General features: G+C 42.9%; 1 protein-coding gene across 1 annotated transcript in view; it reads right to left on the bottom strand.

Annotated features, from left to right (window-relative positions):
- The window catches only part of SORL1 (sortilin related receptor 1), a 158362-nt gene that overhangs the window by 71201 nt on the left and 61622 nt on the right, over nt 1–25539 (bottom strand). The window contains exons 12-17 of the mRNA XM_008530665.2: nt 20105–20193; nt 10580–10758; nt 8886–9072; nt 4825–4953; nt 4232–4317; nt 249–421 (exon numbers count right to left, since the gene is read on the bottom strand). Of these exons, the coding sequence (XP_008528887.1) occupies nt 249–421; nt 4232–4317; nt 4825–4953; nt 8886–9072; nt 10580–10758; nt 20105–20193 (843 nt within the window). The remainder of the gene's footprint in view (nt 1–248; nt 422–4231; nt 4318–4824; nt 4954–8885; nt 9073–10579; nt 10759–20104; nt 20194–25539) is intronic.

The following is a 25539-nucleotide window of genomic DNA, read 5'->3' as shown; positions in this document are numbered from 1 at the left end:
ACTTACAAGCAAGAGCACATATTTGGGGCTCCCTTTGACCTTCCCACAAGGACAGAGGCAGGTAGGGAAAGAAAACGCTAAAACGGAAAACTGAAAAGTTTCATCAGCAGGCCCTGAGGTGAGTTATGACTTAAAAACCTCTAACACCCATTTCCTTAGGCCATCAGGCCATAAGCTCCTGAAAGAAGCTTACCAGGCTCGGGTGGTCACAAGGCACAGCCCCACGACCAGACCAAGGGTTGACGCACCTGGATGATGTCCAAGGCCAGGTCAGACCAGTACAAGCAGTTGCGCTCATAGTCAAAGTCCAGGGCCACCGCCGCCCGCAACCCCGTGAGAGGCAACTGCTCGGTGGCTCCTGAGGCCAGGTCATAGCGGTAGATGGACTTCCGCAGGGCGTACAGCATGAATTCGTTCTCCTCTGCACAGAAACACAAAACAACAGGGAGGGCAGACCTGGGGGACGCTGAAGATCTAGTATGTCTGACCTATTTTTTCTCACATAAACCTCAGAGCCATTGGCATGGATCAAGCAGAAGAACAAAAGAATCCAGACTTAGAAGGTGTGTAATGGAAGCACATTTCTGCCTCAGGCACGTTAACCCTGTGAAACTTAGTTTCTTTGCCTGCAAAGTGTCTTACTTGTTAGATTTTTTTTTTTAACCTAGAACCGCCAGTAGGCATGCTCCAACGTCCACACTTCTGAGCTCAGGCTAAGTCTTCAATCACACTTGACAAAATAATTGCATGTGCTCCCTCATCGTAAGTCTGAATCACACAGCACCAAAATCTGGTTGACCTGAGACCACTAGTCACTGAAGACTTGTAGATAAGTTTTCTAATCTATTGGCTTACCCATTCAATATTTTTCACAATGACAGATGGCAATTATATCACTCTATTGTATTTTCAAAACAATAATACTACATTTGTTCTAGACTACTTACAAAATGTTTTACAACATAATCATCACAAAGATTCTATTTCTAAGTAACAAATACACCATGTACATGCCATGTACCAGGCATTGTTTAATCCGCCTAACAACTGTACAATGGAAGATCTATTATTAACTCAATTTTACAAAGGAGAAAACTGAGAGCAGAGAACTTCAGTAACTCACTCAAGGTTACACAACCAGTAAGTGGCAGAACCAAGACTTGAACTCAGGCAGTTCAGATCCACAGTCTATGTTTTAACGCTACGCAAGGCTCTTACAATGTAGCTACTAATGCTGCCACTTTTTAAGATATAGAAATAAAGGCCCCGAGTGCTTACGAGACAGTGTCAGCCAACTAGCAGTGAAAGAGCTAGTGCTCTCTCTCTCTTCCACTTAGGGAATGGCCTGGAAACATCCAGATTCTTCTAAGGGAACAGAGATGACCAATATACCTGCTTCCATGTCTAAAGCGTCCATTTTGATAACATGTTGCCTATGGGACCAAGAAGCAAATCTGAAGCCCTTTGCTGCACGCCTGCATAAGTTACTGTTGTTTTTTCTCTCTCATTCTATTCATTCAATGAGTTAACATATACTAGCCACCTGCTTTAAAAAGGCTTCAATATAGATAATGCATCAAAAGCATAAATTTACCTATAATTTATAATAAAGGTTCTTCTTTTCCTTTGGTTTCACTTCACTTCAAAAGTATCTAAGCTGCCACATGATAACTAATCTTTCCTTTCGGTTTTCAAGAAAACCTTCCCACTACAATTCCCAGGGAAGGGGACAGTCAAGATGAAACCTGCCGAGTTTGATGTAAATAACATCGAAATCAAGAACTCCCGTTGAAGCTGTCACATGCTCATGGAGAATACAACATACTTACAGGAGTGAGCATTTCACCCCACATCTCTCTCTAACATCTATAAACCTCATTCCCGTAGCTTTGGTTTTTTCTTCTAACCAACTAATGTCTTTACAGCAGAGCCTGAGTCCAGAAACACTTGCCTTAGGATCAGGCATAGGGGAAGATGCAGCATTTCTTTGTGCAATACCTAACTTAGAAGAACAGAATTCTTGGCCAAGCCCAGCCATACATGAGCACAGCCGAGAAATCTGCTATTTCAGCAATCATAAAGGAAGAAAAATTACTTCATTTTTTTTTACTGTTTTTTTAGATTTTTTTGTTTAATTTTTTTTTCCCTTTTTCTCCCCAAAGCCCCCCAGTACATAATTGTACATTCTTAGTTGTGAGTCCTTCCACTTGTGGCATGTGGGACGCCGCTTCAGCGTGGCCCGATGAGCAGTGCCATGTCTGCACCCAGGATTCGAACCTACGAAACACCGGGCCGCCAGCAGCAGAACGCGCCAACTTAACCACTTGGCCACGGGGCCAGGCCCAAAATTACTTCATTTTTAAAAATCCTTCCAGATGCCCAGATTACCTCATCTTTGCAAAGATGTCATGGTTCCCATCAGTCCTCTGAAACCATCTTTGTTTCCCTTCTTGGTCCATCCGTGCCTTCTGTGCCATGCCTTTTTTTTTTTTTTAAACATTTAGGAGGGGGCCTACACTGCAAATGAGATTTTTCCACTTCTTTCCTCTTCTACTTTCTCCTATCAGAAGAGAAAAGAGCTTTCCTACCAGTTTAGACGGCTTTAAACAAACTGTTTTGTCCCTTGCTGAATTATCTTCGGAAATATTTATTACAAAAGTATGTACTCCAGCCCCTTAAGAGCAATCACTCAAACCCCGCTCACTCGAGCCCTCATCAATAACAGCTCTTATGAGGGGAATATATGAATATTATCCGCTCATTTGTGGGAATCTGCTGAAGCTGGGTTCTTTTTAAGTCTCCACAGTGAGGTATGTTAATTACTCTGGTAATGATGGAAGATTAAATTAAGGGACTAATGAGCTTAGCATGAAAAACACCAGGACAAGCTGGCAAGCTGCGAGTGAACGAGAGGGCCGCCCTGCCCTGTGCGCAGAAGACAACGCGAGTGATTCTCCTGATTCATTTGGCGCTGATGGTGGTTCCATTAGACACCACCACCGCTGATGGAAGTCAGCTCCAATCATCCACCTCCAGCAAGAGGTATGCAGGAGCAGGGGCTCAGAGGGAATAAGAAAAATCTACATGAATGAGAACCAGAACCTCAGTGAAGAAAGAAAAGATGCTAAGAGATTAACTATTTGTTAAGTGATCATAATTTCATGTCTATATTACAAATACCTCGACATGTGCCATCACTGCTTAATCAACTTAAAACATGTTCTGGAACACACTAGACCTTTATAGCATGTGCACCCATGCCAAAGAAGTTTTTCTTAATTAGCACGCATAATGCTAATCTAAAATAATGAGACCGGGGCCTGCCCAGTGGTGCAGCAGTTAAATTCGCACATTCCGCTTTGGCGGCCCAGGGTTCACCACTTCAGATCCCAGATCCTGGGTGTGGACATGGCACCGCTTGGGAAGCCATGCTGTGGGAGGCGTCCCACACATAAAGTAGAGAAAGATGGGCACGAATGTTAGCTCAGGGCCAGTCTTCCTCAGCAGAAAGAGAAGGATTGGCAGCAGATGTTAGCTCAGGGCTGATCTTCTTCTTCAAAAAAAATTTAAAATAATGAGAATGACACTTATTTGCCACTTGGGTGATGTCCACGTAACAGCATCAGGCTTTGAGTCTGAATTATGGCTTTGTCGCTTACCAGACGTGTGACCTTAAATAAGGTGTTTAACCCTCTCCTCTAAACATGCTTCATCATATTAAAAAAAGACAATGGAGCTGATAATAATATCTGCTTCACTGAGTAGGGATAAGGGTTAAATTGACAACACATGGAAAAGTTCATTACAATGTGTAAAATTCCATTAAAATATTAGTTATAATTATTATTATAAAAATTAAGGTAAACCACTTAGCTACTTCCAAAAAGCCATAAGTCTCTTTTACTCCAACTATGACAAACAGATCAAGGAACACACAAAGACCTACAGGTGCCCCTAAGCCCCCGGGCCTAGAATACAACAGACGCCGAATAAACATTTTTCAATGAACAAACGGATTTCCCTCAAAAAATAACTGTTATTCCTATGAAGGCATAGGCTATAAATAAATTTAGTTTGGATACCAAGCTTATGGGAAAATGGGAGCTCTGTGATGCTTGTAATTTACATTTTCTTTCTCCACTAAGTTAGAAGAGCCACAAGACTGGGCCTGAGATCACGGTAACGCCTCAATGACGTCTCGAGAAGTCAAAGGGAAGAAACCACCTCTTACCTGCCAAGGGACATGGGACCAGTTCTCCTTCCAGTCGCGCTTCAACATCTCCTCCACTACAAGTGTCCCCAGAAATCTTCCGATAGCTGTCAGCCCCCACCCCAAGAAGAAGAGGTCAAAAACATCAAAGGATGGTCATGAAGGCTTCATAATGAGGAACATACTTCCTATCCACGGACAATAGAGTTCATCTATTCATTCTCTATAGAACAAGAGGGAGGATGTTTAGCCATTCGGAATCGGCTCTGCCTGCAGTTAGATTAGGCAGCCCAGACCATTTGGAGTGCTGTCCTGGGCAAGAGTTTTACATATATCTCTTCGACAAACGCCCCTGAAGATGTGTCCTTGCTGAAGTTCGTGACTTAAGATACAACTAGAGTTGCAGAAAAGCTTACAAATTTACATTTTTTTGTCTCAGAGACGGTAGAAGACTTTGTGACCATCATAATTTTAAATCTTACCCAAACTACTTGAAACCTGCTAACTAGGACTAGCATTTAGAGAAGAAAAGGAACCCACGTAGTCCTCTATGCTCCCTCACACCAAGTGCAGGCCCCAGGTGTCCCCGACACGGCAATCTTCGCGAGGCCTACCCTCTTGTTCTCCTGTAAGTAGAACCCTCAGGACAGGGCACAGGCGGGGAGTATGCCCTCCCAGGAAACTCAGGATCTGGAACACAAACCTCCAATAACAAATCTTCACTCATCTTGAAGCCAAAGTCACTGCAAAGACAAACGGGTTTTGTTAAGGCCACTGGTTTACACAGCTCAGGCACTTCAGTACCAACCCCTGTGAATGCCACCATACTGCCTACCACCCGGATTATGAGTTACTCAACACGTCCCTTTAAAGGAGCTCACTTTTTCACACTAATACATTTCCAAAAGAAACTTTATATCAGAACCGTAATTGGAAAACCACCATCATATGGTATAAATAGACAAAAGTGATACAAATCATTATGTCAAAAACAAAATAATAGTAAATGTTTTAGCTGGATCCAGTTCCCTACCCAAAGACTCTGGGCCTGCCCTCTCCTTGTTAAAAGGGATGAGCAAATGTTAAAGAATTACTAACACCCAGTGAGACCTTTCTCCTTGACATGATTGGAAGGATTAAAAGTGAAATTAAAAGAATAATCTTTTTTTTTTAACTAAGGATTCAATGTTATTGAAGATTGTGTCCACATACGACCTGCAATCACCTTGAGTGCCTCATGCTGCACTTCAGGACACAGTGCTTTGGGGACAAGACCTTCTGCAATTTGGGGACCACATCTCTGCCAAACCGCCCAGCTCAAGGGGCAGAGCCCTGGAATAGGAAGCAGGCATCCTAGGTCGTGTCTTGCCCCTGCCCTTCACTGAGTGACTTCTCTAGGTTGCACTTAACAACTCTAAGATGAGGCAGCTGCACAATGTACTTCCCAAAGCCCGGCCCAAACCATCAACTCATAATTCAAAGGGATCTTCCATTCTTGATGTGCTCTGCCCAAAGGGCTTCACTGACTCTATTCAGTTCAACAAATATTTATCAAACACCTTCTATGTGGAAAGTATTAACAGGTACAGGGCAGAGTGGTTTGTGCGTCTATTATGTCATAATCCACGTTGAGCAGTATGTAGAGAATTGTTCAGAAGGGAGAGTTTTATTACTGTATCAAACAGGTCTCACTCATTAAATCAGGTAACTTTTACTGAATGGCTGCTCAAATATTTTTTGGGACGAGGTGGAACATGGGCTAATTACTTATTTGCTTCCAATGGCAAAGGCCCCTTCTTAGGCACGTTTCTTCAAACTGAAGGTCATGACCTACTGGGCCATGAAAGCACGTTGGAGGGTCAAGACCAGCTTCCTCCCCTCCCGGAAAGAACAGGAGATTGCAAAGTTCATCACCCTTACAAGTAAATGTTATCTCATACAACATTTGTTTTAATGATATCTGTGTATGTGTCTACCTAAACAAACATGAGTAGGTACAGGATCGCCCTATCAAATGCATTGCATACTAGGGGTTTCAGTAAGGAGTGTGAAAAGCACACTTACGGGTAATGTGGGGAAATATAAAAGTGTAAAAGAAACTACGCTGAAATCAGGGAACTTTTGGGCCAATAGCTGGGCTTCTCAGTGAGGTCCGAAAGGACGTTAAGAAGCAGCCTGACCTTCAAATGCAGTCGTCACTCAGGAGCTGAACTAAACGACAGAAACTATAAGCTCTCTCGTTCTCATTTCCTCTCCTGTTGCCCATCTTCAGACCATTTCCCTTCCCACTGCCACCGTCTAAGGCCACCACACATCTCCAAGAGCCAGACAGCCAGGCTGGCTCCTTTCTGGTAGCTACGCAAACAGGAACAACAGTAGGAGGGCCTGAAATCAATACACCCTTTACCATTTTGATGGGTCCTCACCCCCATGATCTCCTGTGGCCTCAAGTCGAACTCCATGAGGGGCAAGCAGTGGTCTTCCTGCTCTATAATAAAGACTCAGCCCCACAGCGGGTTTCCATGAGTCAGCTGGGGTGAGACCAGTGGGAGCTGGTCCAGGTTACCAGGATGGTGTGTTCCTGGTTTTTGTTTGTTATTGTTGTTGGGAGGGGCAGATTTTAGAGAAAAAGCCTAATAGTGGTCATCAAGAAAAAAAAAATCAGGGGCTGGCCTGGTGGCGCAGCAGTTAAGTTTGCACATTCCACTTTGGCAGCCTAGGGTTCACCAGTTCAGATCCCGGGTGCGGACACAGCACCGCTTGGCAAGCCATGCTGTGGCAGGCATCCCACATACAAAGTAGAGGAAGATGGGCACGGATGTTAGCTCAGGGCCAATTTTCCTCAGTAAAAAAGAGGAGCATTGGTGGCAGATGTTAGCTCAGGGCTAATCTTCCTCCAAAAAAGAAAAGAAAAAAATCAAAGATTTGTTGGATTTTCTTACGTATTTTTGATTCATTTTATTTTGAAATACTTAATGGCGATAAATAAGGGAAGAGAGAGGGAAGAGAGAAAAGAGAGATCTTTTCTGGGATTAGGGCCTCTACAGTTAGGGAAACTACCTCGGGCCAGCACAAGCTCTCAGATTAGAATTACAAATTTGGCGTGTCTAAAGGAGAGCAGAAGGCAGCAAAGGGGCGTTGAACCGACATCACTGGGCACATCAGACAGCTCTATGGTTTTGCTGTGGAAGCATCTTTGCCATTATCTTAGGACCACACAGCTTTCAAAGAGAATGTATATCTTGTGCCGTCTAAAGCCCTGCTGCTGGGGGGCGGGCTTACAGATAAGGGCCCAGAATCCTCCGAGCCTGGCAGAACCACAGATGCCCAGAACTAGAGTCAGAACTTGACTTTAGCAAGACCCCAGGTGATTCACCCGCAAAGTCAAGTTTCAGAAGCACTGGTCCAGGACAGGAATTGGCCAAATCTGGTTGGCTGTTTTTGTAAATAAAGGTTTATGGGATCACGGCCATGCACGCTCCTCTGTGGCTGCTTTGACGCTACCACAGGCAAAGCTGAGTAGCTGCAAGAGAGAGCGCATGGCCTGTAGAGCCTCAGACGATCCTGCAGGGCCCTGTTCCAACCTCTGGATGGGAACACATCAGAGCGTTCTGGCTTTAGTCAAGGTAAGTGCGGCTTTCCAAAGCAAACTTTAGTTTCTTTGTGCCTCAGCAACTACTGAAAAATGAGGTATGCACTTATGTTCAATACCCTGCTCTACTGCTAGCCCTGCCTGACCTGGAATGACATCACACTAGAGTATAGACTCGAGGGACTGCTGACGTGCTCTATGGCCAGAATCATCTTCCTAAAGCTAAGCTCTGCTCTGATCATCGACTCCCCTCAAAAGCCTTCAAAGACACCCTCATGCCCCTATTGTATTTTCTTTTTAGCCTCATCTCCACACTGATCCCACTTCATACAGCCAACAAGGCCCCCAAACTAAGCCACCAACTACACTCCCTGCCTCCATGGCGTCACACGGCTGCTGTGTCTTCTTAGAAAGCTCCTGTCCACAAATCCAGATTCCTCCTCAAGGCCCCTCTCAAACAGTGCTTCCTCCAGAAACCTCCTGACTCCCCACGAGCACATCACAGTCTCTTCCTTCCTGTCAAGAAGCACAGTATGAGCACCCGTTCCTCCTCCAAGGTACCTGCAGCTTTCCACCTCCTGTTACAATTATTTGTGTGCATGTCGTTTCTTCTACCCTTAGCATCCTCCGTGGTGCCTTTAGCTATTTTGCTCAAGGACTAATGAATATATAAATATATATACTAACATCCCCTCATTTCGGATAAAGAAATAGATTCCTTCGAGAACAGGGCTCCTAAGATAAAGGAGTTACCTGCAATGGAAGCTTCAGTATGTTCTTGTTTGGGGTAGCTCTCACAGAAATAAATCCCAGAGCGATCTATTCCTGAATAAAATTACTGCAGCGTCCCTGGGTTGTAACAATTCCACCGCACTACACAGCCGCAAGAATGAAATGGAATAACCTATGCAAAAAGTACTGAGCACAGTTCCTGGCACATAAAAGATGCTTAATAAGGATTTGTTTCCTGTGATTCCCTTCCTCTCCTCAGGGGAAAGGGCCATGGCCTCGTCTGTCTCCCACACCGCTGAGTGAATAAAACACAACTCAATCCCCAGACATTGATGGAGTTGGTCGACCAACCATTCATAGTCCTCTCGGGTGCAGGAGCAGTTGGACACGACCACTGGCCTGTCAAAGTCTTCTCCATTAAAGCACGTCGCGTGGGGTGTCCTCCGTTTGAAAACAGTCTTGTGTCCAAGCAAACACTCGTTGCCCCGCTCATCAGACGGTGACCACAGCTTGTAGTCATTCTCTGTGCAAGGAACCCCTGAGGAAAAGGAAATGCGGCAGGAAGCATTAGAGGCAGGCGCACATGGCATTCCCTGTCCTACCATCCCTCAGCCCAGTCGCCCACTTCCTGCCCAGCAGGCACACAGGCCTCTGGAGCTGTCCCCAGCCTCTATCAGCTTGCTCTGAGGCCAGGCGGCACCCAAAGAAATGAAAGTGGTACCTCCTGAAACACAGGCATCCATCTGAGAAAGCCAGGAAGAAGCGAGCCACCTCTGGCACTATCCAAACTTCTGAACTATTTTAGCAGATTCTGCAGCTCCCTTTAGAAACAGGTACTCAGAGGTGTTTATCTCCCAGGGAATCAGGGAAAGGTTGAGTCCTCGATACATGGCATCATTCAGGATTACTATTCCCTGCCTGTTCCCTGGGGTAATACAGGCGCATCCAGTAGGATGGCTCAAGAGCAACAGAGAATTCACTGTCACTGCCTGGAAGGTACAGGATCTTCAGGGAAGGAGGCTGAGAAATGTAAGACACCCTGGAGGATCACTCCATATCTACCCACATTCACTTAAAATTTAAGTAGGGTGGTTTCTACAGGAATTCCAAAGTATACCTCTGTCTATATATTGGGACTTTACATAGTTTTTATATATGTATCTTCAGTCAGGTTAAATGCTGCCTGAAACTGATGAACTGTCAATTCAATGCCATTCAGATCAGCAAGCATTTATTAAACCCTTACTGACTGTAAGGCTACCAGGCTGTCCAGTGGGCGGAGAGTAAATATGCACAGGACAGGTTCTTGATTCTCAGGACCTCATAACTCAGTTAATGGGAGATGATACAAACAGAGCGACAGATGCAAATTTTTAACTCAAGGCCTGCTGAGTCCGCCTATGCTCTGGACACAGAGAAGAGGGGAGAGGGCTTCTGGTTGGGATATAAGCAGCCAAGTGCTTTAGATCCTGAAACGCGAAAAGGATTTCAATTGGTGGAAACTGAATGGGTGGCACAGGGGGCATTCCAGGACGCTGGAATAATAAAGTCAGCCAAGGCAGAGGAGGAGGACAGGGCAGGGTCACATGGAGGGCAGGGAAGGAAGGACAGCTGAGGAGTTTCACTTCTCCCTCCTTATTTACACATCCCGTACCTAGGCTAGCGGATCATGATGAGATCCTAGACAGCTCTGGGAGGACCCTGCATCATTTGGCACACTGCCTTTCACGTAGTAGTTACTCGCTAAATTGGTCAAGCTGGAACTGCTGATCTGGAAGAACGTTTTTCATTCATTGATATGTTCAACATACGTAAACCTAAACCTACTATGTGCCAGTGACTGTGCAGGCAATGAAGATACAAAAAAATAACACATGGTCTTAGCAATAACTGCCTGAGTATTTGCCTCTATATTTTTCACTCACTCACTGTATACATGCTCATCTCCTACAATGGATCACCAAGTCTTCTGAGTACAGAGTATATAAGCTGATGCTTTGATCAATAAATATTTCCATGAAAGGGCCAAGGAGGCAGCAGCTTACCTAAGGCATCTGTGGCGTTGACCTGGAGGATCAGCCAGCTGTGGACATTCTCCTTGTTGGAGCCAAAGATGGTGAAGACAGTACTCTTCTCGCCAGGTTCTGTGAGGAGCCCATACACGAACACAGGCTTCTCGGAGAAGATGAATGTTTTCCAGGTCTCCCCTTCATTGGTACTATATCTGCCCAAAAGTAAGCAAGAGAAGCCTACATTTAAAGAGTCTAGGGCAAGGACGTGGTTTCCAGATAACATTCACCAGTAATGGGAATCTGGGCTCCCTGGAGAAATGGCTGATCCTGGACTAAAGCAGGGAAAGTTTAAGGCTGTGCCAGAAAGTAAGGAAGTGCTCAGAGACTAATGCAGTCAACACAAAAGGACGCAGGAGCCAGCCTGATGAGGCTCCAACTGACCAATTTGGGAAAATTTGAACATAAAAAAGAAAAGAGACGGTAACAGATTATAAACGACGAAAATAGGGCAGGGGTCTCTAAATGATACTAAAGGGGAAAGAGAAGGGGAGGAGGGAAATGTTTTTCTCATATTACAATGCTACCTAATAAATGGTGACAACAACGACAGAATGAGATAAATGGCCATTCTGTAACCCCCACGGTAATAACCGACAAGATCATCAGACAAGATCATCACGGGATGCTAAAACCACTGGGTGAAAGAATGAAGGGGACCAGGATGTTCACGTGGTCTAAAGAAATCAACCCACAGATGAAAGGGAAACGTAATTTTACAGCGGAATCTGAGAACCGCAACCTTCACCAAACAGAGCATCACTAAGAGTGGGAGAACCTGACACTAGGTGCCTCCTAGCTAGAGTACTGAGGGCAAGACATCATCTATGTGCTGTTCTGTGCAATTGGACACATCCAGAATGTGGGACATTCTATGTGACAACTGGTCTGGACTGTTCAAAAAAAAATCAAGGCCATGAAAAACAAACAACAAACAAGGCAGAAGCCTTGTTATAGATTAAGAGACTGAAGAAGTATAACAACCAAATGCAATGTGTAAACCATGACTGAATCCTGGATTGGAAAAAAAAAAGTAGCTATAAATAACATGAGACAACTGAGAAAAAATATAGTCTATAAATAATACTGAGTTCATTTTAATTTTCTTAGGTGTGATAATGGCATTCTTATTGTCATTATTTTTTGAAGATCCACGTTTAAGGATTTAGCTGTGAAGGGACATGATGGCTACAACTTTCTTTCAAGTGATTCAGCAAAAAAAGGATAGATAGACAGATGAATAGGTAGGATAAGTAGATGCTAGACAGACAGATAGATACATGATAGATAGACAGACAGATGATAGACAGACAGGATAAATGCATAGACACATACAAGTAAAGCAAATTGCCGAAATGATAACAATTGGTGATTCTAGGTGAAGGTCACGTTGGCTGCTCTTTAGACAATTCTTCCAACTTTTCCCATGGTCTTAAAAATTAAAAAGTTGGAGGAAAAGCATGTCCTGTGAAAAGTCTCCAAGCCAGACTACATCAGAAGCAAGCAAGCCCTTGAAAAAGTAAGCGGCACTGAAGTTAACTAAACTAATTTTAAATGATCTTTTGTATTGAAGAGGAGCAAGGGGAGGAGGAATTCTGCCTGACACTCTCTTCATCACCCAGTGAGTGGTGAGATGCTGAACAGGAGAAACCGCTCAATTAGAGCTTCCTTAGGATCTCAGAGCTATTGGTTCTCTCTTAAATCCTAATTTTACACACACACACACACACACACACACACATATATATATATATATATATATATATATTTCTTTTTCTTTCACCTTTCCCATATTTTTGAGATTTTAGTTTTACTCCCTCAGCACCCTAATGCTTGACATAAATCTTTTCACGACATCGCTCAATCCAAACACCTCCTCTCGTATTGAGATTACTAAAATTGACACATCTGCCAGAAGGCTACAGGTTAACCAAGTGATGGGGTTACAAGGCAGCATAATGAACGTCAATGGGGACTACATGATCTCCTCTACAGATCTTCCAAAGAGGAGAAACTCTCATCTGGCTGATATGCTTTCGGTTTAAGCTAATTTGAAAGCAGATATGGGCATAAGTTAACTGATTCAATCTCCTTCATGTACCAGCGTGAGGAGCCAAAGGCTTGGTACCATTTTTAAAGTAAAGTGAACCAGCAGAGTTGGCCTATTAACCAGACATGATGGGCGCTATCCATCCGCTCTGTGATAAATCTGGAAGTCCATCTATTTGCACATTGCCTAGTTAATTCTATTTAAGAGCTCCTCAAGCCCAAGATAACTTCAGGAAATGAATCATCTTATTTCTTGAGAGGTTCCCAAAGGACTCTGACAATAACGCATTAATGAGGCTAATAAGCAGGTGCATGGCCAAGCACAGCCTTGCATCCGAGAATAAACTGCACATTTAGAAAACGGTGCTTTTTCAGAATTTCAGGGACAGGGCAGTCACATTATCAACTGCAGTAGTTAAAGTCAAAGTCCACCTATTCTGAACTCTGACCCCTAAAGGAGAACTTGTGCTGACGAAGTGAAAATGACAAGAACCTTGCAAGAAAACAAAGTCAGTCATCTCTGTAGTCCTAATAATCACGGAAGAGGATATACGGCCCTAGCCTTTAGGAATGGAGAATTCGACATGTTCTGACAAAAATATAAACACGTTCCCATGGCCGAAAACTCTGGATAGGAGGGGAAGATTATGTAACATAACCAAGGGCAAAAACTTAAAGAGCGGTTGTAACCTGCTAGTTAATTCTACCCGTAGTTCTTACAGCTAGTAATCTGTAGGAACCATGGCCAGACAACTCAAGTTCAAAATAAGTCAAGGATCATGCTTCAAATTACCAAAATAATCAGTAGATTAGTGTGTCAGTGGTATGGTGGGTTGGTTACCTAATAAGTTCTATAAAGAATTAGAACGGAATAGAATCATCCTTCTGATGTGCAATGGTATAAATAGTAACAATAGAAAAAAAGCAGAACTACTCAATTTCTATTTTGGCTTTATCTTTATCAAAGAGAGTGATGGTCAAACTGGACAAGCAGAAAAAAACAAGGAAGTTAAGGGAAACAATACAAAACAAAACACATTCTAGGGAACTAAAAGAATTAAAGATACGATTGCGAGTTCCTTTCAATAATCTTGCAAAGAATCATGGAGAACAGTGAGAGATCTTGAAGTTTAGATGAGGAAAGACAGTTATATTTCCCTAAAAAAGAAAGAGTGATTTCCAGAAGGGATTATGAAACAGCTGATTTGAGAGAACTTAGAAAAGAAGGAAGTCAGGGCTGGGAGCTCAAATGGTTTCACACACAAGTCATAACAAACTAACCCCATTTCCCCTTCTCATGGTAATTCTTGATTTGAAGAAGAGGGTAAACGATATAGCACGTTCTTTTTTATGTAAGGATCCTTGTGAACCACACAGTTGGGTGAAATTCACTGCCAGTGAAACAAATCCTAAGTGTGCTGATATATGGTTTGATCTCAACCCAAAATAAGACCTCAAGTTCTCAGAGCTCGACAATCTGTTGATGAGCTGGATATGGAAAGCGAATCTATCAAATTTGCAAAGGATACAAGGCTAATTATACAGATAATACAATAAATGCCAAGAACGGAATTTAAAACGCTCTCGTTACATCAAAAGAATAAGCAAACAATGGGAATAAAAATCAAGTTCCACATGTAGTTTCAAAAATCTACCTGCTCAAATATAGGATGGAGATAATCTGGTCTTTGATAAGATCTGTAAGAAAAAAGAATTTCTGGGTTTTTTAGTTAAATTGAACTTAATCTACTGATACAGGTTACAACGTGAATAAACCTCAGAAATATTACGCTGAGTAAAAGAAGCCAAATACAAACATACGGAAACCTGAAACAGACAAAACTAAATTACGGTGATAAAAATATAATCAGAACATCCGTTGCCTCTAATTGGGGAGGCAGTGGGGTGAAGGGGTAGAACTGACTGGGAAGGGGAACACAGGGATTTTCTAGGTTGATGGAAACGTTCTACATCGTGACATGCATCCTTCAGCACTGATTAAATAGTGTATTCAAGATCTGAGCATCTTGTGGCATGTAAATGATACCTCAATTAAAAAAACCAATCAGTAGAAGCTACCAGTTTGAAGAGGCTGTCAAAAGCATAAAAACAGCCTTGGGTTTTTTATTAACAGAAACTGAGTGTCCAGAATCATGCGGGTATTAATCCCCGCATGTTTCAGGCTGTTGGGATCAGATGCAGGCCTCGCATTCTAAGGCACTGACATCATGAGCTGGACCTAAAGGAGAACCTAGACGGTGGAGCTTCAGGGTCCTAGGGCGGAGGGGGATAGGAACTGGGGCTGTTTACCATGGAGTGGGAGAGACCCAGGAGGACAGGGAAGGCGGCCTCAACTATCTGAAAGGCTTTCAGGTTACAGAGGAAATATCTGTTACGTGGGTCTCCTGGGAGCAGAAGTGAGCCCATCGAATAGAAACTGGAGTGAGGAGAACCTGGGCTCTCTCTGCCCCAAGAACTTTCATTCATAACAGAATGAATGAATAAATGAGTGAATGAATGAACAATTGTCTGAAAGTGAAATGGAAGGTACTTCTGATCTGGAAAAACTCCCCATTGCCACAATTGTTCAAGTAAAGACTGGATGATCATCTACCACAGAAGGCACAGAGAAAATCCTTGCAAGAAGTGGTGGAAGGCTGAACCAGATGAGGCAATACGTCCAGATTCCTGCTGGATCTCTCTCCCCTTGGACTCCCCACAGCCGCTTCAGTTCAACTCGTCCAGATCTGCAGTCATCCTGTGGCCTTCATGCCTGCTCCTCTTCCTCTGCTCTTCCATGAGCGCTGTGATCCTCTTGCCCCATCACCCTCAGTCTAACCAAAAAGTCAGTCCTGCAGTCTCAGTCCTCAAACCCACCTCAGCACCATCTCTCACCTCCAGTCTTGCTCCTCTTAAAGTCATCCTCCTCAACTTACCAGAGCCGTCTTTCTGCAACGCAAGTCTAGCCACGTCATTCCCTCATTTAAAATCCTCAAAAGGATCCTATGACTTCAAAAGCAAAGTCTGAGCTCTCCAGTCCTTCATGTGAAGTCCTCCAGGTCCCAGCCCCTACCTACCTACCTCAAACCCCATTTCTCACCACCCCCACCTTTAATTTGCATCCCCTTAATACTAAAGAGCTGCACCTTCTGTGTCGATTCATGCTGCGTCTCAGCTCAAGCTCTTTCTAACCCTGGAATGGCATTCCAACCTTGCTTTTTGTCCTTGAAGTCTCAGCTCAAGTTTCCTCTCCGCCCAGAAGCCTTCTCCTGCCTCCCAGATCACCACCTGGCCCTCATTCTTGCTCCCACGGCACCCTGTGCTCACCTCTATCTTATACCTACTATATTTAAGTGACCTGATTTGGTGAGCGTCTTCTCCTAGACTGCCAGAAGCCAGGAACATGACCTCTAACTCACTTTTCTGCCCCATGGCAATTGGCACCTTTCATGGCACACAAAAGGAACATTAATTAATGTTTGTTGAAGGAAATTAAATGAACTGCACTGAATTTTTTTTCTTTTTTACTCTCTCTCTCGCAGTTTCTTATTAAAAGATGCTAAGAACACCTGCTCCTCTATCACTCAAGGGGCCAAAGAACCACCTGGGGGTTGGAATGAAGCGGGTGGGAGCAGCTCTCTCTGCAACTGTCTCATTAAGTGTTTCTACCAGCATTAGGTGCTGTGATCAAGTGAATAGGTTAACTGCTGCCTCCCACATGTTGGAACCGTGAGGCTGCCTCCAGAACTCAGGTCCAGAAAAACAGCCGCTCTGCTGGGTGTAGTCTTTGCAGCGCCTGTTCAGGACTCCCACAGGGAAGCCCTATGAAATGGAAATCTCCTGAGGAAGGATGCTTTGGGGCAAATCCAAAGGATTATTAGTAACTACCAATAACATCATTATGCAGACAGGCAAACTGCCAAGAAGGGACGAAAATTGATCTCATCCCTCATGATCAAGCTGACAAACTTGTGTTTGGGTCTTTTTTTGGTCAGGGTGCAAAAACACAACAGCCCCTTCTCTGAAGAACACGGATTACATACAAGAAAAGCCTGCATCCCCTGAGCAGGTTCACGGGGACAGCGTGCCGAATGAATGACTAAGTGACTCCCAACACAGGTCCTTAGTTACTCATTTCAGGCATGTAGACACAAGAACACACAAAGCGTTCCACTTCTTGCTCTCCATTTCAATTAACAATAACAAGGGAACAGCCACGCGGACAATCAGGGCAGATGCTGAAACAAACAACCGTCAGTTCCTAGTTATCTGTGCTAATCAGGGAGAGAGAGGCATGAATAATTTAAAAGGAGAACAACCAAAAAAGCAAAGCAAAAACCAAACTCTTACTTCAACCAACATTCCAACCTCCGTCCCCACTAAAGTTCTTGTTAAATTCACTGATGCTCCTCGGCCTGGCCTTCCTTCCTAAGTCCAGGTAAGTTTGGGGTCAGGAAGCTCCCTTTGCAAACAAGCCCTTCCCCAGTCTCTCCCTCCAGCTGGCTCAGAAACCTAACAGGGCCACAGTGAGCATGGGCAGCTCCCAGATGATGACTCACTCACCATTGCATCCTTGGTACCTAGGACAGCATGTGGTGCACTGTAGATGTTCAACAAACTTTTGTGTAGCTGACCTGGAATGATGCCTAACAGAAATATGCTTGTGTTCCAGCTTGGGTCCTAACTACTGACAAGCTACATTATTTCCTCACGTGAAAACCAAGGAAGGTAGATGGCATCATCTCTGGTACCTCTGGGCACCACTGGGTTGCACACATTCAGGGACACCCCCTCCTGCTCACAACAAGGCCCCAGAGATTGTTATTTACATAGAGCACAACGTGAGTGGCTCCCACCCCCGGGGCAGAGAAACTGCCATGCTATGGCGCCCCTTCTAGTTTTATAAATCAGTTAAAAAAAAGAAAACAATCTTGGAAGACTAAGTGTGCATGACCTATTTATGGAACAATCAAACACTTACTAAGTGCTTGCTGGCCTGCATAGAATAGAAATACCTGTTTTCAAAGACATTGCTAATGAGTTAAGGAATTCAGGCATATAATGAAAAGGAAACTAACAAAAGGAGTCAGTATGTGATCACTGCCAAATTAACGAGACAGCCAATAAATGCTATGAGACTCAAAGGAGAGAGCGATCACTGTGGTGGGAGAACAGACTTAAAAGGGGCCTGAAGCCCTAGACCAGCAAAAGAAATCCAGTTCCGTCAGAAGCAGCCTCCGCTCATGCCTGGGTGTCACCATAAATCGCTGTTGGGGTTTGAGGATATGAACTACCTACAGTATTATTTCCTGCTTCTCTTCTGATGCAGCTGACAGCACACAGTGACAGGTCAAAAATGAAGCAGCAGGAGAAGCAAAAAAAAACTCTGAGCAACATACTGAGTAAATGCCAGGTGGCTAGGGATTTAGGCCAAGCTCAGACTGATATTCAGGACACACGCACCTGTCAATAGGAGGCCTGAACATATTCTCACGTTTGCAAATGCTTTATTTGAACCATATATACAGACACTTCCGAATGCCCTACACAAATAGAGGAATGCTATAGTGTCCATAATCCCCAAAGTCATTTTTAAACGTATGGGGAGGGCAGTATGGCAGCAGGTTCATCTTCCTGATCAGGTTTTGCTCCAGCTAGTGCAGCAATGACGCTGCATTCCCTGTGCACATGTGCACCGACAGATGGTGTAAGAGGACTGGAATCATGCTAACGACTTCAGAGAAGCCAGCCTGGAATGCAAATGTAATCTGTAGAAGAGTTAAACAAGGAAAATCGGGAACTGACTACAATCTGACTGCCATGCAAAGAATGAAATGTATCGCTAGGAAGCCCAACTACGTCCCTATCCTATTTCCCACGTAGGAGTGTCCCACACATCACACGGTTGACTCGTGTATCTTACCACTAGAGGACGGACTCCTTAGGCGTGGGGGAAAATAGTGTGTTTTCTGTTATATACACGGTACCATGCAGAATTAGTGCTCACTACATGTGTGAGATGGGAATTAATAAATTGATGAATAAATAAGTGACAGCATAGAAAGGTAGGAAGCACTGTGCTCTGTGACTGTCTTCACTTCAGCAAACGCCAGTCTGAAAGTGGCTACTGAGTGTTGCGTACAAAAAGCCTCTTCCAACTCTTGGCTCTAAAGCAGCAGCTGACCAGCGCCACGCAGACCAGAGAAGAGCCAGGTGGAATGCCAAAGGCCAACACTTTGCTTCTCTCTGCTTCCTTGAGGCCAGGCTGCTCAACACATGTCAAATTAACCACAGGGGAAATCAGCTGCTAAGATCTCTTTTTTCACACCACCCACCTCTCTCTTGCTGCTGGCCCTGTTTCTAAAAGGAGCAAAGAAAAAGGCTTTCTTCCTTGCACTAAACAAGATGATTACAGAAGCCCTCTCTGCCTCCTTCAGTAATCCGTCTCATGGGTTCAGCTCAACAACAGGGAGAAGTGAGGGCCAGTCTGCCCTGATCCACCGTTAACAAAATTAACTTCTGCCCTTACTTGGACAAAAGCAATCAAAAGACCAGTTCTGATAAAATCAGACTGAAGGAGGCAGAGGTCCAAAACTCTTGACGCTTTTGCTTTTCAGAGCAATCTACTGCAAAGAGTACAGAACATAATTTACAGACCCAGGGGCTAGTCTTGCCTGTCACTAAATAATGGGGAGACTTTGGGCAACCGACTTTACCTTGCTGAGTATGTTTTCTCATCTGTAAAATGAAGCAGTTAACCCCAAATGTCCCTTCCCGGTCTATTTGTAAGAACACCCCAAACCAAATGCATTGCAGCAAAAGTCAAGTGGCTGTCAAGTTACATGCATTCTGAAACTATTACTCATGTATTCTTTTTATTAACCGTTACTCATTCTATGAGTAAATCTGTGTATGTGTATCACATAAAAAACAATGAAAGACAAATTAGTCTCTAGTTAGTTTTTTCATCATTATTAATTTATAATTATACAGAGTTGTACTTTTCAAATCAATACAATTATTTCATGTGTTCCTCATGGTACCCCCTTTGAGATAGGAAAGGCACATTATTATCCCCACTTTACAGATAAGGAAAGTTTAAGCAATTTCCCAAGGTCACAAACTGTGCTGTCAACAACCTAGTGCTGTAGAGAGAATCCACTTATAAACACAGACTTCAATTTCTGGGAGAACAGTGTGATGAAAAAAGAAAAAGCTTCAGGGGTTGGCCTGGTGGTATAGCGGTTAAGTTCGAACATTCCACTTCAGCTGCCTGAGGTTCACAGGTTCACATACTGGGCACAGACCTACACACCGCTCATCAAGCCATGCCATGGTGGTGGTGTGCCACATACAACAAAGAGGAAGACTGGCACAGATGTTAGCTCAGGGCCAGTCTTCCACACCAAAAGAAAAGAAAGGAAAAGAAAAAGCTTCATCAGAGAAACTTACTTCAGCTCATTGGTTTCCATGCCCTGGGCGATGGCCATGATGATGCCGCCATGATCTCCCCAAGTGTAGTAGTGAGGTCCCGGAAGAGCCTGAGGAAGAAAAGCCAGTGCTGATGCCACTGCTGTGGAGGTAACTGGGCAGGAACCACGCACACTACATACACACGTGCACACACACATGCTCGCACACACACACAAAAGGTAGCTATACCAACCACTTGAAACCAATTTTTCTGTTTCCAGAGCACATTCATATCCATCATCTCATCCGCTCCACACAACCCTGGGGATGGGCAGAGAGAGTTCTCGCATCCCAATTTTTTGCCAAATAAAGAAATTAGAGTTTCTATTACAGTGGCAGACTATAAACAGCAGAGGCAGGAGTCAAACCCAAATCTGACTCTCACCAACCAGCAATTAAAAATTAACCAACTGGAGTTCTGGTTCTACTATGAACAGTAAAAGCTCACTACAGTCCATCCTTCCTGCTGTGACAACCAAAAACTCTGGACAAAATACAAAAACCAGCTACCTGAGGATGCTGAAAAATAAACAAAATCAGGCAGCTTGTGGAGGGGATTTAAAACCTGGAGAAGCTACCCCGACCGGTTAGGGTTTCCTGGTCCGTCTTTGCCCTGAGGGAAAACCCCAGCTGTGGAATACCTCAGTCCCAGCCACGCAGCTAAAACTTCAACAGACATGGTTTTTGCCCAAGGAATCAGGCAAAGAAGCTCCTGCAGGCCAGAGAGAATGTGGAGGGAAGCCCAGGGGGTGGAATGCTCAAGAAGTAAACCCTCTAATTCTGTATACAAACTCACGTAAGTCTCAGCCTAACTTCTAAAGCACAGACGTGTGGAAAAGACTCCAACCAGCACAGCAAAGGCTTGGTGAACCGAACTGGGACTTGAACTGCCATCCACAGAACTTCAGTCTGAATCTAAGTAGGTTCATTACACGCTAAAACACAGAGAAAACCACACCTAGAGACATCATACCAAAACGGCTGAAAACCAAAGATAAGGAAAAAAAAGTCTGGAAGCATCTATAGAAAAATGACACATTACACACAGGAAAGTGATAAGTGAAACGACTTCAGATTTCTCATCAGAAACCAGGGAAGCAAGAAGAAAGCAGCACATCTTTCAAGGACTGAAAGAAAATCTCTATCAACCCAGAATTCTATGTCCAAAAGACATATCCTCTGAAGGTGAAATGATGAGATTCTCAAATTGAAGGAAAACCAGGAGAATGCACAGCCAGTAGCTGCTCTACGAGAAACGCTAAAGGAATTTCTCTGGGCTGTGGGCAAATCCACCAGGGGGCAAGAGGGATCTTCAAGAATGAGGGAAGAGCAGGAGAAATGGTAAAAACCTGGGTAAACATAAAAGACTTTTTCCCCTTAAGTTCTTTAAAGTTGCTATGATTTAAAACAAAAACAAAAATATCACCTTGTGGGTTTTTCAATGTATGTCAATGTGATACACAGGACAAGAATAACAAAAAAGTCAGGGAAAGAGAAAAGGCACTTATACAGTTGCAAGGTTTCTAAACTTTATATTAAGTGCTATATTGTGTAAGTGCAATATAAAGTCAAAAAAGACTATGAAAGATTAAATATGTGTAAATATATAAATTAATAAATAGATAAAAATTAGACCTAAATCCAACCACATCAATAATTATATTAAATCTTAATGGTCTAAGTGTTTCATTTAAAAATCAGAGGTTGGCAGAATGAATTAAAAAGCAAGACCCTACCATATGCTGCCTATAAGAAATACTTCTCATACAAAGACACAAATGGGCAGCACGTAAATGAATAGTAAAAAGATTTACTATCCAAACAGTAAACATAAGAAGGCTAGAGGGACTATTTCAAAATTAGATAAAATAGACCTCAAAATAAAGGGTATTACCATAGATAAAGAGGTATATTTCATAATGAGAAAAGGGACAATTAATCAGAAAAGACGATAATTGTAAATGAGCATGCACTTAATAACAAAGCCTCAAATACATAAAGCAAAAATTGACAAAATTTAAAGGAAAAATAGAGAACTCCACAATTTACCACCCCTCTCTCAGCAATTTACAGAACTAGCCAAAAAAAAGAGGTCAGTAAGAACATAGAAGATCTGAACCACAAGGTATCGAACGCCTTAATATAAATACCATCTCTGGAACACTGCCTTCAACAACTGCAGAACACACATTCCTTTCTAATGCATTTGATACATTCACCAAGACAGACCACATATTGGATCACAAAGCAAGTTTCAATAAATTTAAAGGGACTGAAATCATACAAAATATATCCTCTGGCTACAAGGAAATTAAATTAGAAGTCAATCAGAATAAGCTATCTACAAAAATTTCAAATATGTGAACTAAACAACCCTTTTCTAAATAACTTATCAGTCAAAGACAAAAAGCAAAAGGGCCATTATGAAGTGATAAAAATGTTCTGGAATTAAAGAGTATTGAAGGTTGTACATCAGATCACTTGTGAAATACTAAAAGCCACTTTAAAATGGTGAATTTTATGGTTTGTGAATTACATCTCAATTTTAAAAGAGGACATTTGAAAATATAAACTGAACGACAACATATCTAAATTTGTAGCATATAGCTAAAGCAGTAATTAGAGGAAAACTTAGCTTTAAATGCTTATATTAGAAAAGAACTAAAATCAATAACCTAAAGTTCTACCATAAGAAGCTAGAAAAAGAAAAGCAAAATAAATTCAGAGTAAATAAGAGAAAAGATAATACTGAAGAATAGAAATCCACAAAAAAGAAAACAGACAAGAGAGAAAATTAAAGTGAAAAGCATGTTCTTTGAAAAGATCAGTAATACTGACAAACCACTAACTAAACTAATCAAGAAAAATAGAGACAAAACACAAATCACCAATGTGAGGAATGAAAAATGGGTCATCACCACAGATCCCACAGACATTTAAAAAAAAGGGAAAATATTTTAAGTAATCTTAGGCCAACAAATTCACTAACTTATATAAAAGGACAAATTTCTTAAAACATACAACTCACCAAAATTGACATAAGAAGTAGAAGATGTGAATAGTTCTCTATCTGCCAGAGAAATTGATTTTCTAATCAAAACATTCCCAACTATCCAGGTAGATAGTTTCACTGCAAATTATTCAAGAAAAAAAAGTAACACCACCCTTAGGTAAACTTTGTCAGAAAACAGAAGAGGAGGGGGGCTGGCCCTGTGGCTGAGTGGTTAAGTTCGCGTGCTCCGCTGCAGGCGGCCCAGTGTTTCGTTGGTTCGAATCCTGGGTGCCGGCATGGCACTGCTCATCAGACCACGCTGAGGCAGCATCCCACATGCCACAACTAGAAGAACCCACAACGAAGAATACACAACTATGTACCGGGGGGCTTTGGGGAGAAAAAGGAAAAAATAAAATCTTTAAAAAAAAAAAAAAAAAAGAAAACAGAAGAGGAGGGACCCCTGTTCAACTTGTTTTATGACACCAATCTGACTCTAACACCAAACCTGACAAAGACATTACCAAAAAACAAAAAAAAATTACAGACCAATATCTCTCATGAGTAATGCAAAAATCTTTAAAAACCTATCAGAAAATCAAACCCAAGCTTATATAAAAAGGGTAACACATCATAACTAAGTAGGGTTTATCCCAGTAATTCAAGGTTAGTTTAATATTCAAGAATCAATGAATGTAATATACCATATTACAGATTACATACATGATACTGTGATATAAGAATATAGATTTTGGTCTTTGTTCCCAGCTCCTCGGCAGAGCTCCTAAAACGCCTGTAATTTCCTAAGTGATGAGTGATAGGAGTAGCTTTTGTTCTAATATTTGGTCTTTGACCCCAGTTGCTGACACAGAGCTCCTAAAACCCTTATAACTTTCTAACCGATAGGGGTGACAAGAGACTTACAGAGAACTCCTATATCCCTTGGAATTTGCTGGGTGACAGGAGAGTCTTTTGTTCTAAAGAGGAGACTCCTGGTGGGCTCCTGGACAGTACGGGGCTCAATATCATTAGTCATCAAGGAAATGCCAATTAAAACCACAATGAGATACCGTTACACATTTATTAAAATGTCTAAAATTAAAAAGACTAACCATTCTAAGTGTTGGTGTGGATACGAAGCAATTAGAACACTCACACACTGCTGGTGGAAGTGTAAAATGGTATATCCACTTTGGAAAACAATTTGATAATTCCTTAAAAAGTTAAACATATCACCACCATGCTACCTAGTCATTCCATTCCGAGGTATTTGCCCAAGAGAAATAAAAAACCATGCCCACCTAAAAACTGAAATTGAATGTTTCTAACAGCTATACTTGTAATTAGCAAAAACTGGAATGTCCACCAACAGATGAATGGATAAACAAATTATGGACTATCCCTGCCCTGGGATATTAATCAACAATAAAAAAGAAAAGAACCATTGATGCGTGAAATGAGATGAACGAACCTCAAAATCGTCATGATGAGCGACAGAAGCTAGGCAAAGAGACCGCACAGTGTATGAGTCCATTTACACAGAATTCTAGAAAAGATTAACTAATAATCTGGCAGGGATGAGGGGAGAGAGAGAGATGGATTACAAGAGGTCACAAAGATACTCTGGGAGGTGATGGAAATGTCTGTTGTCTTAATTGTGGTGTTGGTGACGGTGTAGTGATGGTGATCAATTCTGATCAAACTGTATGCTTTAAATATGCACAGTTGACTGTGCTTCCATATGCGTCAATAAAGTTGTTGAAAAAAAAAAGCACCAAAAAGGAGCTCTGAGGATCAGAGAATTTGCAGAACTAATTAGTAAGAGAAGAGGAACAGGAATTACAGTTACCAGCTTTCTAGGCAGCATCTGTCCACTGCCCCTACTTCCTCCTCCCCTGCCACCACCTAATCCCCTCACATACCCAGACCGCCCTTCTAAAGTGAACGTTGCCCATGGAGACTCAGGTGCCCACTCACACAGACACAGTCTCAACCTTTTCATCCCCTAGTTAGTCCTCTGCTCCTTCCAAAAATAAGGTCCCTTGTGCGACGGCTGCTTCTTGGCAGGCGTTAAGTATGCCTGGCGGGAGGCTCCGACAGCTGCCCCAGCCTTAGCCAGGCGATACCACTTCACTGCAGGAGGAACAACACACTGCTTTCTACCCAGAAGGAAATCACTTGCAGATGTTCAAAGCCCAGATTACACCAAGATCAGAAGGTACAGACAAACCACAGCCTATCTGCAGAGGAGAGAACACCCAATTTCAGGAGGAATGTCCGGCTCCAAGGAAGAGGACGGCAGCTGCTTAATCTTTCCTACGGGAGCAGGACAAGGAGGCCCCAAATATTCCAAACTGCTCACACATTTCAACTACTCTGGCCTTAACAACGTCCTTCATCTGAATACATACTTAGGTTCTCT

Source organism: Equus przewalskii, chromosome 6, assembly GCF_037783145.1.
Source record: "Equus przewalskii isolate Varuska chromosome 6, EquPr2, whole genome shotgun sequence".
In the NCBI taxonomy this organism is placed as follows: domain Eukaryota; kingdom Metazoa; phylum Chordata; class Mammalia; order Perissodactyla; family Equidae; genus Equus; species Equus przewalskii.
The sequence above is the reverse complement of the archived record's forward strand: the minus strand, read 5'-3'. Positions and strand labels throughout refer to the sequence as shown.